Below are 18,475 nucleotides of genomic sequence, written 5' to 3'. Positions count from 1 at the left end.
TCCTTCCCCAGCAACAAATTTTGACTTCCCACTGTACTGAATTTGTTATTTTCTCCGCCCCTCCTAGGATAGCATGCATTCATATCAATACACTGCACCATACTGACCATACAATTCAAAGAGGGAACATGGTTAAAGGAATGGGGAAAGATGAGCTATCTGGATAGGATACTACAGCCACCAGTCTTACAACTGTAAAATAAGAGCATTCTCCCAAGTCCTCTGGATGTTGCTGGATATTGAGTTCGATTCCCTCCGATTTAAGGACGAGATACAAGAACAGACAAAAAGATGGAGACATATTCACACACACACACATTTTGATACTTTTTATCAGTTTATTTTGCACAAAGTCTCCATTACTAGTAATAACAAACTTCTAGACAGTGTCTCTCCTGGCATATCAAAAGCATTTTATTTATTTAATTTATTTATTATTACATTTATATCCCACATTTTCCCACTGATTGCAGGCTCAAAGTGGCTTACATAAATCTGTAGTAAGGCTACAGCGCAATAAAAGCAATTATACAAATTGAGAATAAGTAAGGAATAACAATTAAACAGCAATAGGCAAGAGATAATAACAGGTAATTAGTGTCCTTGGATCTTATTAATGGAAAAAGTAATTTGAAATTAAGTTGAACCTGGGGAATAGGCCTTCTTAAACACTGATTTCAATAATTTTCTTTATAGTTATATAGATGCTGATATTCAAAGGATTTATGTTCCTAAATTTGTCTCTTTACAAATTTAGTAGGGCTGAGTTCCTAAAATGTATAATTAAAATTTCACTAAATTCTTAGGGGCCCTTTTACTAAGCTGCGGTAAAAGGGGCCCTGCGCTAGCAGCAGGGGCTGTTTTTGCCACACACCAGAGACACTTTTACGACAGCAGGTAAAAAGGTCAAAAAAAGAAATGGCCATGCAGTAAGGTTCACACTTGCCATGTGGCCATTTAAAGAAGAGCACTTACTGCCGCCCATTGAGGTGAGAGTAAGGGTTCCCACACTAACTTGGTGGTAACCATGGTAACCCCCTGCGGAAATATTTTTTAAACATTTCCTCTAGCACCGGAAATGCCACGCACTAGGGGTGGAACTACCACTGGCATCCACATTAGGCCAGTGGTAGTTCCGGGGTGCCATGTGGCAACCCTTTAGTAAAAGGGCCCCTTAAATTTAGGAACATAAAAAGGGAGTGGCAGCAGAGGTAGATTTGATGCAGGGGAAAAAATTACCCAGCTGATATTCAGCGCTATTTTACCGGCCAGGAAAGGCTTCTGGCCGGTTAAACAGCACTTAAGTGGCTAAGTATTAATATTCAGCGCAAGGTAGCTGATTACCTCCACTGAATATTATCACTTAGCGCATGCTGCCAGATTCTATATAGCACACCTAGAGTTCTGTGCCAAAATCTAAGCGTATTCCATAACAACTCGCATAACTTAATTGGCTTAATAAGCTAATCAGCATTGATAACAGCACTTAACAAACAATAATAAGCACTAATTGGCAATAATTAGAATTTACATGCACAACTCGTAAGCGTATTCTGTAATGAACTGCGCCTAAATTCTAATGTGCGCAGTTCAAAAGGAGTGTGATTATGGGCAGGGAAATGGGCATTCCAAAATTTACACAAATAGTTATAGAATATGGCTCAGTGCTCGTAAATCTATGCACAGGGATTTATGCCACATTTTCGTTGGCGTCAATGGAGGTGTGTAGTTTTAGGCGCTGGGATATCAACTAAGTGTAGGCACCGCTTATAGTATATGCTTAGGTGGAAATGTTTACCACATGGATTTTTTTAGGTGCTTTATACAGAATCTGCCCCATAGCGACTAACCGGCTAGCTGCGAATATTCATGGCATTGTCGGCTAAGTTTGGCGGCCAAATTGGGCCACCCAAATAGCAGGCCTTTCTTTGGCTGCTATAAACTTAACCAGACAGTGCTGAATATTGATTTGGCTGGTTCAGTTTAAACTGGCCCAAAACAATAGATATTCAATGCTGGTCACCAGAAACGGCATTGAATATCACGGCTCAGCGCCAATGGCAGGATTTAGCTAGCCTGCCTCCCACGGGCTGAATATTGGCCGGTATGAACTTAGCTCTGATTTTCAGTACTAGGATCAGAAATTAGGCTCATATATCTAGACAAATAAGTGAGGACAAAATTTATAAGCACATCTTTTAAGCTCCTATATTAAGATGAATTTTCAGCTGAAAATGGACTCTTAGATTTAGGGGACAACAGAGGATAAAGTTAGCAGCACAGTTTTGGGTTTGTTTGTTTTTTTTAAATAATCGGGCCAATAGTTTCTTATATGCTTTATAGCAAAATTTGTATTTACTTTGTTGCAAGTCAAGGTGAGTTCACCCCATTTCACATCTGGTAGGAACACCTGCCATTACTCTTTCACTGGCATAACCACCCTTATATTCTGTAATAATCATTTCTGCTTGAAAGCAATTCTTGTTCTTATCTCAGTGGACAGCTGACCATATTATTAACAGCACACTTGGGGTGGAACTACTGCAGGCACCCGCGTTGGGCCGGTGGTAGTTTGGAGTTGCCGCGTGGCAACCTTTTAGTAAAAGATCCCTAAGAGCAGTGGCAGGAAAAGCAACATTTGAAAAAAAACGAGTCTATACTGGATAATTCTAAAACTGTTCAAAATATTACAAAAACAAGTAGTGGCTAGGCAAATAAAGTATAAAACACAAAATATTAACACAAAGACCTTTAAAATTATACATCAAACATTAAGGAGTGATGTTCCTGCTCACAGGTCTTACATTTGTATTGATTCAACCCCTTCTTTGTGTCTGTTACCCAGTATCTAATATGCATATTTTCTGCACTATTCTTTCTGATTCTCTCAGGATTCAAATCCCACATTCCTATTTTAACGAGAACAGTCAATGATTCTGATCAACGTGTCCTCATGGAATGGACCCCTGTCCAGTCTGCATGATACTCCACACTCTGGCGCTTGTTTTCATCAGGCCCCTGAGTTTTTCTTCACTCTTGAGTGAACGTGGCAGGAAGTGGCTGCAGTCCCTTCCACTAGTTACATTCTGATCCTTCTGCTCCTTTCAGTACCACTAAATCAACTCCCATCCCGGTTCTCGTTGACCCTGGCATTGCCACTGAATGGGACTTGATGCACTGTCTCCATCTTTCCACGGCACATTGGGCATGTGGCAGTGGTCTGGAACACCCTCTGGGCACACAGAAAGCACATGGAGGCATGCATGCAGGGGTAGATGATGGCATCGGCACCTGTCCTGAAGCAGATTGCGCATTCCTCCATATTATCAAATTGCGGGAGGCACGACCAATTCACAGGTGCTGTGGCATCTGTGGGAAGACAAATAGACATCATTATATTTAAGAAGAATCTTCACATGGGTTGGGATCTCCTCAACTGTTTTGGTCACTCTAATCAACTAATGTTTTAGTAAGAGGCACTCTCATCATATTAAGAAGAAGCAAGAGACTAACCAAGTAAAACCTGGAAACACTTAAAATATGAATGAAAGTACAAATTAACTGACAAACGGTTGGGACGCTATGACAATACTGATGAAGAATGGCCTCATCTTTTGCAACTGGTTAAAGATGTGAAGGGTTGATTTTTAGGGGAGGGGAATTTGATGTTTTCCATTGCCCTGAAAATTCCTGGAATGCCTGGAAGTGTGTATGACATTTACTGCTGGGGTGAACCTCAAAGGGGGGGGAGGGGAGGAAAGATTGGGAGATGGGTGTTTGTGGGAGGGGGAGAGAAGATTGGGGAGGGTGGTTGGTGGGGGGGGGGGTATTGATAATATCATGTGTTGGTCTTTTGGGTTTGGCAAGTTTGGTTGGAATTTGTTCTATTATTATACTTGGTATATTCTTATCTGAGCATATATTGTAATCTCTCTCTCTCTCTCTCTCTCTCTCTCTCTATATATATATATATATATATATATACATACTGCAGCAGGACATGTTTATCTACTCCTATCCTAGCTGATGTAATATTTAACCATCTCTCTGACCTCATGTGCAACTTTCTTTAAATTAGTCACCTTACTTTCTATCTCTTCTTTTACTCTCTTACCTATCTATATGTTCCAACTTTAGCTTATACCCTTTACTGTCAATTAAAATGTTCTATTACATATTGTGTTGACATTGTAAGTAGCATAACATGCCATACTTTGTATTGTTATTTGAATATTTTTACTGCTGTAATTGCCTATTGCTCATGTTTGATTTATTCTTACTGTACACCGCCTTGAGTGAATTCCTTCAAAAAGGCGGTAAATATATCCAAATAGTGGAGGAGTAGCCTAGTGGTTAGAGCACCAGTCTTGCAATCCAGAGGTGGTTGGTTCATATCCCACTGCTCCTCCTTGTGATCTTGGGCAAGTCACTTAACCCTCCATTGCCTCAGGTACAAATTTAGATTGTGAGCCCTCCTGGGACAGAGAAATATCCAGTGTACCTGAATGTAACTCACCTTGAGCTACTACTGAAAAAGGTGTGAGCAAAATCTAAATAAATATATATATGCAAAAGTACTCTTAGGTAAAGGAACTGCCAAAATTCTTATGTGTTTATAACATAATGTGAATAAGATCCCTGCCTGCTGTGATGCTTTTTTGTAGGATAGCTCCTGAAAAGAGAAACAAACCTTTAGGCAGGGCTGGGATTTGGGACTGGATAGTAGAAGGAAGCCACTTCAAGCTTTGGGTAACTCGAGAAGGGTCTGAAAGAGAAAATGAGATTTCAAGTGTCAGACATGATCTGTTAAAACAAGTTCGAAAACAGGACAGAATAGAGGAGATGGAAACTGAATAGATACAATGCTACAAAAGAGAATTAAGAGATATGGAAAGGACAGGAGAAGGAGATGAGATGACACATGGCAGAAAGAGAGAGAGAGTGAGAGGGGAAAAATGGAGGAAAGATGAGGTCAGAAGTTAAAATTCATATTGTTTCTGAATTCCTGGGAGAAATTTGTGGGATTATTCTAATGTTCTGGGAATGAAAGCCTTACATCCTCCATTTCAACTGGCATCCAAAATATCTATGATCAAGCCAAAAAACTGAGGTGCCAAATGCCAAGCCTCCTCTAGCAGATGTACAAAACATCACTAAATGGTGGAAATGGGGGGTAATAATGAAACAGCCTGTGAGATTTACAAGCCCATAGGTAAATGTATGCATATATGTCTGTAGGCTAATTTTCAGAGGGAAACTCCTCATAGAGGAAGACAAATATTTCATACCTGTTTACTTTTGCACTTGCCTGAAGGAGAGCATGCATGATATCTTCACAATAAATTCCCATGTGCACTCTCCCTCCTCAGACCTAAACTACCAGTTTTTGGCCCACAAGCTTTTTATCTATGGAAATGGCTTTGAAAATACTCTTCAAATTCACATGGACTTTCTCTCCTCTCTATTAGAGAAGAAAAGTGCAAGAGGGAACTTCAAAAGATCATCTAACATATCCTCCCACCTCCCCAACCTGCTTCCAGATAGGATCTATAGTACCCATATCCTACCAGCCAGATGTTTGTTTACTCTGTTCTTAAAAAGACTGAGGTCCTCCTACTGTGCAGACTAATGCTGGAAAACGTGATAGAGTGAGGCTTATCTCCTCTCATCTTCGAGTCTTCCATGTTTACTAGTAGGTTACAATCTGCTGTCCCCAGGACACCCTCCCTTTAGAGCAGTGTTTCCCAAGTCAGTCCTGCAGTACCCCCTTGCCAGGATATCCACAATGAATATGCATGAGATTGATTTGCATACACTGCCTCCATATTCATTGCGGATATCCATAAAACCTGACTGGCAAGGTTGTGCTCCAGGACCGACTTGGGAAACACTGCTTTAGAGCACAGTTCTGAACCCAGTCCTGAGGACAAACCAAGCCAGTTAGGTTTTCAAGATATCCACAATGAATATGTATGAAATAGATTTGCATACAATGGAGTGCATGCAAATTTATCTCATGCATATCCCACAAACCTGACTGGTTCAGTGTGTCCTGAGAACTGGGTTGAGAACCCATGGTATTTAAAATCAGAATAGACTGGTTTTACCCCACTTCCTGTATGAAATGGTAGATCAGATTTCTTTTGTAGTATTATTATTATTATTATTTTATTAAGGAAATAAGTATAAATTCATACACGCTGTTGGTTAAAATGAGAACATGAACTAGCTAGTAGCCTGAACTTTTGTGGAGAAAGGAAAAGAATACTGAAATCTCCTTCCCCAACCTCTTTATGATGGAGGACAAAAACCTTTCATAAAAAGGATGCACTACCAATCCTGGCTTCTTACCTAGCAGTTGTACTGCTTTGGTCCTTCCATAAAGATCCACAATGGCCCAGAGTGGACAGTCCACAGGCACCCCATCAAACAGAAAATGCAATGTTGTCCCTTCATCAGTACTGCAGAAGACTTTCCCATTCCTGTCCACCCAGAACTGGGACACCATTCCTTCTTGGGCAAACTCATCCGGTACGACAGCAGCCCAGAATCCATGCAGCATTGTGAGGTTTGGGCAGACAAATCGGGGCAACCTCAAAGGGTCAATCTCAGAGGGGTTCATGGAGGTAAAGCCCACTCTTACTCCACCATACCAACGCATTTCTGCTTTAAGGATCTTCAGTGCCACTACCTCTTTAACACGGATGGGTCGGTTGGTGAAGAGGATTCCACTGTGAAAGGAGTTGCTTCGCTCAGCAAAGCCATGTAGCTCATCCATGATGACATTGCGTCCTTTGGTGAAGGGGTGGAAGAAGAGAGGTTTGGGGGTCTTCTTGCAAATAGTGTCATCATCTGCAAAGAAAATGGAAAGTTTAGATAGGAAAAATGACAAGCCTTGGAAATATGAAGAACAGGGCAGAAACTTTGACCATATCTAATAAAAGACTGGGGACTAAATAATGGTTCTTCCACTCAGGACTAAAATAGATTGTAAATATCATTTTCTGATCAATAAGACCACAACTTCAAAACAAAGATTTTGGTGTACGTGGGCTTTGGTGACCACATAGAATCCTTCATCAGATACAACCACTAGAATTCTGCACCACAACCAAGGAGAAGTCATAAGAGAAAGAAACTGCTAAGTAGTGACAGTAGAGCTGAATTTAAGATGCTGATGCCCAGCTACAGAACCAGACGGTAAGTGAGACTACCCAGAAAACTGGGGGATGGGAGTGCCAAAATGCCATCTTGATGTGCCCTAAGGCAAGTTGGAGGCCAGGCTCCTCTTTGACCCATGTATTTGCTGCTTTCAAAAGTTGGCATCCTAAGAAGGTGTCTATATTGTATGTGCTTAAATCTGGGTCTGATTGATAACAAAGTACTAATTCAAGGAGTCCAAACCTTGCCTTCCTCTTGGGACTTGAGCTTTGGTACTTACTCCCAGTCCTCAAGAACTTCCAACAGGTCAGTTTATCAGGATAGCTGTAAAAAACATGCATGACAGAGATGTGCATGCCTACTATCTCCATTATCTCATTCATATTCATTAAGGATGTCCTGAAGACCTGACGTTGGCAGCCCTCAAGGACTTGGAGTGAAGACCAAGTCTTATGGTGAGGGGTGTTCTACTCTGTATTCATTCATTCCTGGGGTTTTCTCTGATAAATCACTCCATCAATAGATGTCCTTCCCGACCTAGGAATGCTTTATCTCAAGGTCCTGATATTCACTGACTCTTGAACTTTAAGCAAAGCAATCAACCCACAACACACATGACCCTATCGAACAGTAAACCTAAAACTGAAAGCAAGGGTTATTATTGACTCTGAGATAATACTGTTATTTATAAACAGTAATAACGAAACTGAACGCCGAGAGCCATTAATCAGTTTCCAGCAGTTCCTTGTGAAAGTGTTCAGTCAATATTCAGCAGGTGCCTTATCCAGTTAAAAGATAATCCAGGTTATCTTTAACCAGATATTCAAAGAGCGATTTTGTTAAGTCAGTGCAGCTGAATATTGCACACTAAATTTCACCAGCTATTTTTATGCAGTAAGCTTACACCTGCTATTTATGCAGTCTGTCTTAACTGGTTATCCTTAACCAGTTAATGCTGAATATCAGCATTATCTAGTAAAAGGTAAATTGTGCCCTCAGCATTTCTCACACTCTTCCTAGACTTAACAGGTTCAGGGGTCCTTTTACAAAGCAGCGGTAAGCCCAACACAGGCTTACCGCATGCTAATCTGGAGCTACTGCCTGCCCAAAATGGGTGCCGGCGGTAATTCCAGCCCCATTGAATGCCATTCAAAAAATATTTCCGCAGGCACTAACCCAGTTGTAATCGAGCAGTGCTGCACCCTACCCAGTTACTGGCGGATTAGCGCAGGAGCCTTTAATGCCACCTCGATGGGTGGCGTTATGGCCATATAGTAAATAAAATCTTACTGCAAGGCCATGCCATTTTTTCGTTTTTTTTACCTGCTGCAGTAAAAAGGGCCTCAGCACACAGCAAAAACTGCACCTGCCGCTAGCGCAGGGCCCTTTTCACTGCAGCTTGGTAAAAGGACCCCTCAGTTTTAACCAGACAAGTTGTCTGGATAAAATATGACTGCTCACCAGCACAGAAATTTGAAAAGTAAAGTGTTATCAGGTTAACTTCTGAAATGAACAGGAAAAAGGCCGCCGACTAACCATCACGCTGTCAGTTAGCTCCAGGTGCCTTAGTTTCACCAGGCAGCACATCGGGCTAAAATCAAGTCAAACTGGCACATCCTATACATCACGACGAGAGTTAACTACAGCAGGGCTGAATTTGAGCCGAAAGGGGTCTGTTACCGTGCAGAAATAAACTGACAGCAGGTCGGATTTGGCCACCGTTCGAACATCGTGCTGATGGTTAGCTCCAGTTGTCTCCCGTTACCCTGACTGACCAGTGAGCTGGATCTGGACTAATTTCGGCCACTGCCTAAACATCTCGCTGACAGCTGAAACTGGACTACATCAGGTCACCGCCTGCACATCGCGCTTCCCTTTCCGGGGCCATTGCTGCTTTCTGTTGTCTTTCCCTGCACGCCTCGCTGACTGAGAGTGGTTCTGACGCTGCATCCTTCACTCCCCATTCCTGCATTGCAGAGAAGGTGCCCCGTCTCGTCGCTAGTCAGTTGTCACACTGGTCAGCTGTTCTTTGGAGTTGTAGTGATGGAGGTCTCTGGCTGGAGTGCCCTGGCAGTTGAGGCTGCGGAGGATGACCGTTTGGTCCGCCATCTTGTTTCCTGCTCCACTGACTCTGTCGCTGTGGATGCCTGCCTCCGGCTTCATTTGTTCCACCTGGGCCTGTTGCAGTCCCGACTGGAGATTATCTTGCTGGATCCATCTGTGTCAGCCTAGACTTTCATCTTTCCCCTTGGCCCGCCAGGACTTTCGCCGTTCATCTTTGCCTCCATTAGCCTCCATTACTTTTTCCTTCTTTCCCTCTTTTCCCTCTCTAATAACTAAAATGTAGGTGTAATGTATTTATTTTAATTGGTTCATTGTAAGCCGCTTTGGGGCCGCATCATTGTGGCAAAAGGCAGGGTATAAATGTACTGAAATAAATAAATAATAAATAAATAAATAAACTTCTGAATATTGACCCTGTGGTTGTTTACTTGAAAGATGATCTGAGGTCCATGAAAGCAAACTTTCTTTAATGGCCAAAGAGATCTCCTCCACACTCTGGTGACGACACCTTCTCCTGGATTCTATATATGGCATCCAAAATTGGGCACCGATATTTGGGTGCCAATCCAAGATGTGCATCCAACTAAATTGGCTAATGAGCCAATTAGTGTCCATAATTGGGTGCTAATTGCCACTCATTTGGATTTACATGCACATGATGTACTATGTAAGCCGCATTTAACCTGCTAATGAGTGGGAAAGTGCGGGGTATAAGCGTTTCAAATAAATAAATAAATAAATCTTGCTATGCACTATTAATGTGCGCCCAAATCCCATAGTGTGCAACCCAAAAGGGGGTGTGGCCATGAGTGATGATGGGTGGTGGGTCGGGGCATTCCTAAAATTTACATGCATTGTTATGGAATGCCAGGTATGTGCACCAATTTGAGCACTGGGAATAACACCTGGTTTGAACAGGCATAACAAGACCCCTTAACTTTAGTGGGGTCAGTATTTGGCTGGTGGCAGTCAGAATTTTTTTTTTTTAAATGCTGACTCCTGTTGCTGAAATTTCATGCTGGACTATGTCTGGATACTGGCATTAAATGTCTAGGTATGTGCGGCCAGCCGGCACTTAATCAGATAAGTGCTGATATTCAGCCCTTAACTAGTTAACTGGTCAAAGACGGAGCTGCTATTTATGTAGTCCTATTTGGCAGGTTAATGTAACCGGTTAAGGGCTGAATATCAACACTTATCTGGTTTAATGCCAACTCTGCCCCCAGACAGCCCACACAATGACCAGTATGGGTTTATCGATTAGAAGGGATATTAAGATAGTGCTGGTGAATATTCCCTCAGGGCCTACTCAGCACCAGTTCACCAGGCAGGAAACTGTTACCTGCTTAACTGGCTTTGAATATCAACCCCAGTATTTTTATTCTATTTTTACCAACACTGATCAGAACAGATAAGATAACTTTCAGGTTTGCAGGCAGTATATAAGATTTTTTAAAAAAAATAATACATTACAACTAAGGTAGTCATACAGTACAACAGAATACCTTACATACTATACAGCCACAAAAATATTATAACATACAAAAGTCACAGTAAAAATTTCTTGAACCACATATTTACAGATCTTCTAAAAGACCCATAATTCTTTTCTTTTTCTATTGCCAGAGGACAATCATTCCATACACTTGCAGCTTTAAAAGTTTGAATTTTCTCAAAACATTTAGAAGTGGAAACTGCAATTTAGTACTGTGAATAAATCTATTAGTTCTAGAAAAAAGTTGTAAATTCAACATTGAGGCCATATAGGCTGGAGCCTTACCATATATGAGGTGCAATTTCAAAAGCAAAAAGTTAAAACCTTAAAAAGAATATGAACCTCAACAGGAAGTCAATGCAAAGGAACAGAAGCAGACTAACTCCGTCCTGTCTATGACTTTCATCGTTAGGGCTGAATCTGATCCAGTACCCCTAATTTTACTTTTTAACAATTTTATTGACATTCAAAGAACCAGTATACATTTGTCTTCAAATGACATCAACTCATGAAATATACAAATAGACTCCATATCGAACTCTTGTGAACATCAAATTATTTTCTATGAAAAAGAAGTATCCGACAGTCGTCTCAAAAATCCCACACCCCCCATCCCCTTGACCCCTTCCATCCCTCACCCGTTACCCTCCTCTTAACATCTATGTATCCCCTCACCCCATCTCTACCGCCCCCCATTAAATCTCCCACCCTCCACCCCCACTCCCTCCTCCCCCCCACCCACCTCCATGCTGAACCAATACCCCTAATTTTAAAGTAGTAACTAATGGTACAGTCATTCTGAGATTTTCAAAGGGAAATCATTATATAAACAACATAGCCTGAGTATTTTAGTCTTGCTCTGAATTAATTTTAAGATGATTAACTGCCTTCCAGTTACCTACTATGACAAAACATTTATTAGATAACTATAGGGTCCCTCAGGGTTCCCCATTTACTCTGATGACATTTTATCCTGTAAATCCTATTTGTTAAAAATCCTGAAAACCAATCCAATATATACAAAAGAGAATTGATATAAGCATATTATATCTACCTGTGTTCACAAAGACAGATCCCCTTTCTCCAACACACACTGACATAGGCAAACAGACTTCAGTAGCACATGCTATATGAGACAAGTGATACAGGTGCATTGTGTCACACACTGACACACATTTACAGTCAGTTTCTTCCTTCCCACGACTCCCACCCCTGATACTGTACAAGACAGAGGAGTATCTGTGCACGAAGACGCACACACCTAGTCACAGTTATTATCTTCTTCATCACGTACGGTATCAGAGAAGAGAGGGAAGGATACTGTGCTCGATCCTACATTCTTACCGATCATAGTACTGAGACAGGATCCCATCGGCTTTCTCGAGTCTGGAGCTACCTGGCCTGAGTACTTAGAGATGGGTTTACAGTTGCAGGAGGCAGCCTGTGCTTTAAATATTCCTTGCCTTGTCTGTGGCGCTGTTCATCCCCCTTCCAATCACACACTGTGTACACATTGGGGGTGGAGTAAGGGTATTGGGTATTTTTGTTATGAGTGTGCCAGGGATCATGTTTCAATGCTTTTTGTTTCATTTTACTGTGTCATCGGTACAGTAGGGAACTTCCAGTCTGTATAAAGAGTTCAATCCATGCACCTCGCCTCTGGCCCCATTCCAAATTTTAGAGGAACAAGTTCTAAACTGCGCATGTTTCTGGGGAAGAGCAGAGCCCCAGCACAGGGCTGACATCATCGGCTACTGCCTCACACCTTGCATTTGTGAAGGGGCAGAGTCACAGCACGGCTCTAGGTAATACCCCACGGAAGTGGGTAATGAAGACCAAAAAAAAAAAAAACTTGTGAGGGTTTTTAAAGAAAGTACAGATTGAGTGCAGAGGATCCTCAGCTTTAAAAAATACCGCTAGTAGAAATACAAACGAATAGGACATTTAAAGAGCCCAACTCAAACAATTCAAAATCGAGTGCTGGGACTCTAAGAATTAATTATTATTAACATTTGTATAGCGCTACCAGACGCACCCAGTGCTGAACAGCTGACAGAGACAGTCCCTGCTCAATAGAGCTTACAATCTAAAAATATAATACAGACAGACAAGAATGAATGACAAGTGAATACATGAAATGTTGTGCTGACCCAATCGTTAGGCAAAACTAGGCAGCAGTTTCTGGGGCCGGACAAAGAGCAGCTGCCATCAAAGCAAAATAATAAGTCCTCACAACCACACAAAGAACCAGTGGCATAGCTACGGGTGGGTCTAGTGGCCCCCAAAGCACCTCATTGGCAGTGCCTCATGCCTCTCTCGCCCTCATGGCAGCTGCCCGTCTAAAAACCCACCTGTTCAAGCAAGCCTACCCAAATAATCTAATACTAGGATCCCTCCTACCCAACACATATCCAGAAGACGACAATGACTCAGACTACATCTCCCACCTAATTTCCCTAAACTTTTCCCTTGTCCCATCCCCCTCCCGCCCCATCTACCCCTTGCACGTACCTCTTCTACTCCCTTCACCTTTCCCCATCTTTAGCTACCTATCTCTTTTATTATTCTGCTATAATTAACCTATTTTTTCTCTATCAATACTCTGTAATACATATTATTATGTAAGCCGCATTAAACCTGCTTTGAGTGGGAAAGTGTGGGGTACAAATGTAATAATAAATAAATAAATTCCCCGCCATCTACTTTTGAGCTATCGCTGGCAGCGATTCCTACAATCAACTTGCACCAGCCTTGCAGACTTCCCTCTACAGCGTCCCGCCTTCGATAACATAATTTCCTGTTTCTTCACTGGCGAGGTTGTGGTAGAGGGAAGTCTGCAGGGCTGGCGCAGGCTGCTTACTGGAATCGCTGCTGGCGACGGCTTGGAGGTAGACCAGGGAGAGACAGAGGAGCAGATGCGGGTGGGGGGAGGGGGTAAGGAAAGAGAGGAACAGATGCCAGTTGGGGAGGGGAAGAGAGGAACAGATGCCGGGTGGAGGGGAGGGGGAAGATGAGTGGATGCTCTGGTGGGGGGGGGGGGGGGGAGGAGAAGCATGATATTAGAAGGGGCAGAGGGAAAGTTTAACAAAAAAAACTATGTATGAACAGGGGTGGGGGTAGGAAGGGCCCATCCAAATTAACAGGTATAGCTACGCGCCTGCAAAGAACCATCAGCATGTACTTTTACCCCCCAGGAGTGGATTGTTGTCCAATAGCTCAATATAAGTGAAGAAATATAATCCAAAAAATTACATAATCAAGTAATATGCAGCTACCAAATAGTAGAGAGAAAAAAAGATCTCAGTGAAACATACTTATGACCCACCACTGGTTTACAGCCTATTTTCAATCGCTGGCCATTAAAATAACTGTTATATTAATAGAGCTTTCTTTTTTCTAATATGTGCAACCATATAATTAGAATTAGGTGAAATCTTTCAACGCAATATGAGAAGCATTAAGGTCCCCCCCCCCAAGCAGAAAATATCAATTCATTAAATTGTACTTAACTTTTGGAATGTAAATATTTGTTTTTAGCCAGTGGAACCTTTAACAATCCCAGCAGAGACCTGTTTCACAAAAGCTGCATCAGGGGAAATTTTTTAATCTCCTCTCACAGCAGCACTGTGTTTGAGAGCAGTTAGATCCTGTGTTGATGAACCACTGCATCCAAAATAGCTGCAGAGAGAAAAATAAGTAAAAAATTTAAAACCAGCATTGTTGATGTCCAAAAAAAGAAACCATTGTTCCTCAGAGAGACTATTCCCCCCCCCTTTACAAAGCCACGCAGTAATGCCGACACAGCCCATTCGCAGTGAATGGGCTGTGTTGGCATTACTGCACTGCAGCCGCTAGCATGGCTTTGTAAAAAAATAAGGGGGGGGGGGTATGTCCAGAGTCTATTTCTAATGATTTTTGGAGGCCATTCACATCTTTGTGGTGGCAATTAATAAGTTATAGATGGCAGATGCAGTATGACCAGAAATAAGAAGAGATTGTGCTAAATGATGTTTATGTTTATTTAAAACTTGATTTACCTCCTTTACACAATAATAGATCAAAGTGGTTAATAATAAAATATCAACATAAAATCAAGAAAAAAGCGCCATTTTCAATAGGAAAGAGGACAATCATTCAAACACAAATTAATAAGGACAACAAGAACAATACAAACAGCTGAAAACCATTGGCCATAGTGTGTGCAATCCAAATCAGGTACCTAATGAACCAAGAAGTCCTCCAGTGGTTAAACAATGTCGAAGTTGAAGCCATTTGTACAAGTTTGCAGATGATAACAAAAATAGCTGCTGAAGGTTAGGAAAAGAAATTAATTTGTTATCTTTTTGTAACGTGTCATTAATTGTCAAAATCCCTTTGCCTATCCATTCTTTAAAAAAAAATAAAAGCTTTTTTTGTCAATAGGTATATTTGGGTTATACCATAAAGAGGAATGAGTAGAACGAATTGGATGTGACAACATTTTATCAAACTTCATTAAGCATGCAATTGTGGAGGAAAATAAAACCTTTGGCTTCGGCCTCTACCCAAAAACAACAAGGTAGGCGGTCCTGCCAAATTCAATATGGAAGACAAAACAACAAGGCAGACCTTGTAAGAAACACAGACTGTGTTTCTTACAAGGTGTGCCTTGTTGTTTTATCTTTGGACTCTACCCTACAATCCATGTATTTTTTCTATCATAGAACATCATGGACACCATGAAAGCTCTTTACAGCTGGCTTATCATTTACCAATAAATGTTGGAACTGTAATACACAGATAGATAATTTTCTGCATATGAATTTTGAGTGTGACCCAGCCCTGGCCTATTGGAAAGACGTTTGGTCCATTATTTAAAAGATTTTTCATATAGACTGTGAAATTTCACCCTCCATTGTTCTTCTTAAGTCTTTCTCACCAGGATTAAATCTACTGGATCCTCATAAGAAACTTTTTGATATATTACTTACCATAGCGCACAAAGCAATCCTATCTAATTGGAAATCCTCTCACCTATTAAATGGCATTCTGTTCTTCATCAAAAATTGGAGTTGGCGATAACAGAAAAATATGGTACAATATTAAGTAAAAGGAAATTATGGTCTATTGTATATTTATATGCACAAAACTCAAATGCCTAGTTATGCTTTCTCTAAACTATTGCTTGCATTGCCTCTGTTTTTGTTTCATAATACTGTGACTTACTGCTGTCACAGTTTCTCTGATGGTTAGTAGGGTTATATTGTCATACTATTGTTATTTATATTGTATCTTGTTTTTCTTAATTGTTGTAATGCCCGCTGGGCAACTTTTTTGACTTGTCATACTTAAAACTTTTCAATAATATATATATATTTTTTTTTTGGGGGGGGGGGGGAAATAAAATCAGCATTAACACACAAATTCTACCCAAGCTCTAGCCATATCCTAGACTTAAAGCACTCCGAAAGACTTAGGACCTTGTTTACTAAGCAGCGCAAGGGGTGTGCTAGCATTTTTAGTTCACACTGATTAGCATGCGCTAAACACTAAGTTGCCCATATGGGTGATTCTAGCGTTTAGCACGTGCTAATTTTAGTGTGCACTAAAAACGCTAGTGCACCTTTGTGCACTAGCGTACGTCTAGTAGCGCTATAGAAATGATAAGTAGTAGTAGTTGTAAACAGGGCCCTTAGTAAAAAAATATTCTGTTCTTTGACATTATTTTAACCCATAAGGCTCCACAGTGTTCAACATAAAAATCCATTCCTGTTCCTGCTGTCTAAGATACTTCCTTATGCTGCCACGTCTAATCGATGGTTGGAGCTGATCAAGCACTATACAGCAAAATGCCTCAATCAAGACCACTTTGTTTACAATACACAGCCAACGGCTCAATTTCTTTTAGAACCTTCACACAGTGACGATGCTCCACAAAGAAGGTACTCAACATATGGGAAGTCTGTCCTATATAAAATAGTCCACAAGGACATTGTAGCAAATAAACTACATATCTTGAAGAACAAGAAGTATTGATCAATAGAGTAAACTCCTTCCCTGAATAATGATCCCAAAATTTTGAAGTCTCTAATGTAAGAGAAACATAACATAAGGCCCTTGCACTCTCCCTCTCCTCTCTTTCTTCCATCCCCTTGCACTTCTTTCCTGCCTCCTTGCACTCTCCCCTCCCCTCCCTTTGTGCTGTCTCCGCTCCCTTTCATCCCCTTTCCCTCTTGCACTCTTCCCTCTTCTCCCCCTTCTACATCCCCTCTCCCCTTGCACTTTCCCACCTCCCCCAAGCCGCAGGGTGCCCTCCCGGCACATACCTCAAGCCATCCTTGTGGTCTAGTGGATTCTTCAAGGCAGGCTGCTGCTGGAAATCTTGGCAGCCATTTTTAAAAAGTGATGCGGCAGCAAGAGGGTCAGTGGCAGCAGGCAGGAAAGACTGGGATCTTTCCTGCCCTGAAGAATCCACTAGACCACCATGAGGTATGTGCCGGGAGGGCACCCTGCGGCTCGGGGGAGAAGAGGCAAAGCTTAAATCACCGTGCTTTCCCTCCGCTCCCGTGCAGTTCTCTAAACAGGAGAAGATATGGCAATAGCAGGGAGCGGGAAGGAGATGCCAAGGCGCCATGGGGCCCTGTGCGACTGCCCCTGTCTAAGACCAGCCCTGCCTGCATGGTGCCCACTGTTCTCTCTCAGTTCCCTTCCTCCCTCCTTCCTAGCATGATGCTTGCGGCTGTCTCTCAATTCTCTTCCTCCCTCCTCCCCTGGCATGGTGCCAGCGGATATCTCTCAATTCCCTCCATCCCTCCCCCCTGCATGGTGCCCATGGTTCTCTCAGTTCCCTCCCTCCCTCCCCCACTGCACAGTGCCCTCAGTTCTCTCAATTCCTCCCCTCCCCCTCCTGGTTCTGTTTAAATAGGTACATGGGGGGAGTGCTGCGGGCAGGCCTGTGAGGGGAGGGAGTGATGCGAGACCATGCACAGTGGGGGCAGGCATGTGAGAGAGGTGATTATTAATCATGATTAAAAATTTTAAGCGTGATTAATAATTAGCAAGTGGCATTAACTGCGATTAACCTGTAGCTCTAATATTTTTGTTGCTGATATTGATGTATTCATAACATTTCATGGTTTTATTTATTGTCAATGTTGTTATTTTATTTATAGTATAGCAGTTTTAACAACATAGTTTTAATTGTTTATGTTTACTATTGCTACTAGTTTTCATTCATGTTTATGTATATGTATTTGCTATGTATTATTATTGTTTTGAATTGTTATAGACTCCTGATGCAGGCCATGCAGCCAAACACAGCCATATCGATCTGATGCAAGATCATCATTAAAGGGTTATTTCTGCACCATTGATACATTTGTCTTTTTTTGGTCATCTCCACTGTCTTTTGTGATTTTCAAGGATGGTATCAGGACTCTTTATACTATTTGCACTCCAAATTACAACAGTACGATCCATCTCATCTTGCGTTCAGAGAATGCTGGAATGCTCATGGTGCCTTCAAATGAATGGAACACATTATCTCGGGAGCTCAAGACACAAAGAAATAGTGTCAAATATTAAGTGTCCATTGAAGCACTATTGTTATTTGTATAAGCATGTGTTTGAGCATGATAATCATGTCTATATGAATTTTTTAATCTGTATCTGCGTTGTAGTTGTTTATATTGTTTATTATTATGTGACTTTGCACTCCGCCTTGGTAAAGGCAGATTAGAAACTAATAAATCAAAATCTAAAAGGCATGCAGATAAC

General features: G+C 41.6%; 1 protein-coding gene across 1 annotated transcript; it reads right to left on the bottom strand.

Moving 5' to 3' along the window:
- Positions 1-3,063: 3,063 nt before the first annotated feature.
- On the bottom strand, positions 3,064-12,134 carry LOC115459582 (E3 ubiquitin-protein ligase NEURL3-like). The gene is made up of 4 exons (XM_030189391.1): positions 12,065-12,134; positions 6,352-6,852; positions 4,691-4,765; positions 3,064-3,369 (listed from the first exon to the last, which is right to left on the bottom strand). The coding sequence occupies exons 1-4, from the start codon at positions 12,090-12,092 to the stop codon at positions 3,119-3,121; spliced, it is 855 nt and encodes a 284-aa protein (XP_030045251.1). The 5' UTR covers positions 12,093-12,134; the 3' UTR covers positions 3,064-3,118.
- Between the last annotated feature and the right edge of the window lie 6,341 nt (positions 12,135-18,475).

The sequence above is a fragment of the Microcaecilia unicolor genome, unplaced genomic scaffold (genome assembly GCF_901765095.1).
Source record: "Microcaecilia unicolor unplaced genomic scaffold, aMicUni1.1, whole genome shotgun sequence".
In the NCBI taxonomy this organism is placed as follows: Eukaryota; Metazoa; Chordata; class Amphibia; order Gymnophiona; family Siphonopidae; genus Microcaecilia; species Microcaecilia unicolor.
Note: the sequence above shows the minus strand (reverse complement) of the source record. Positions and strands in the feature narration are given on the sequence as shown.

What these genes read in the sequence shown, in the direction of transcription:
- LOC115459582 (XM_030189391.1), bottom strand. Translation starts at nt 12,092, where the DNA reads ATGGGATCCTGTCTCAGTACTATGATCG. An exon ending in CAAAGCAGTACAACTGCTAG is followed by an intron (nt 4,766 to 6,351) that starts GTAAGAAGCCAG and finishes TTTCTCTTTCAG; the next exon opens with ACCCTTCTCGAGTTACCCAA. An exon ending in AATCCCAGCCCTGCCTAAAG is followed by an intron (nt 3,370 to 4,690) that starts GTTTGTTTCTCT and finishes GTCTTCCCACAG; the next exon opens with ATGCCACAGCACCTGTGAAT.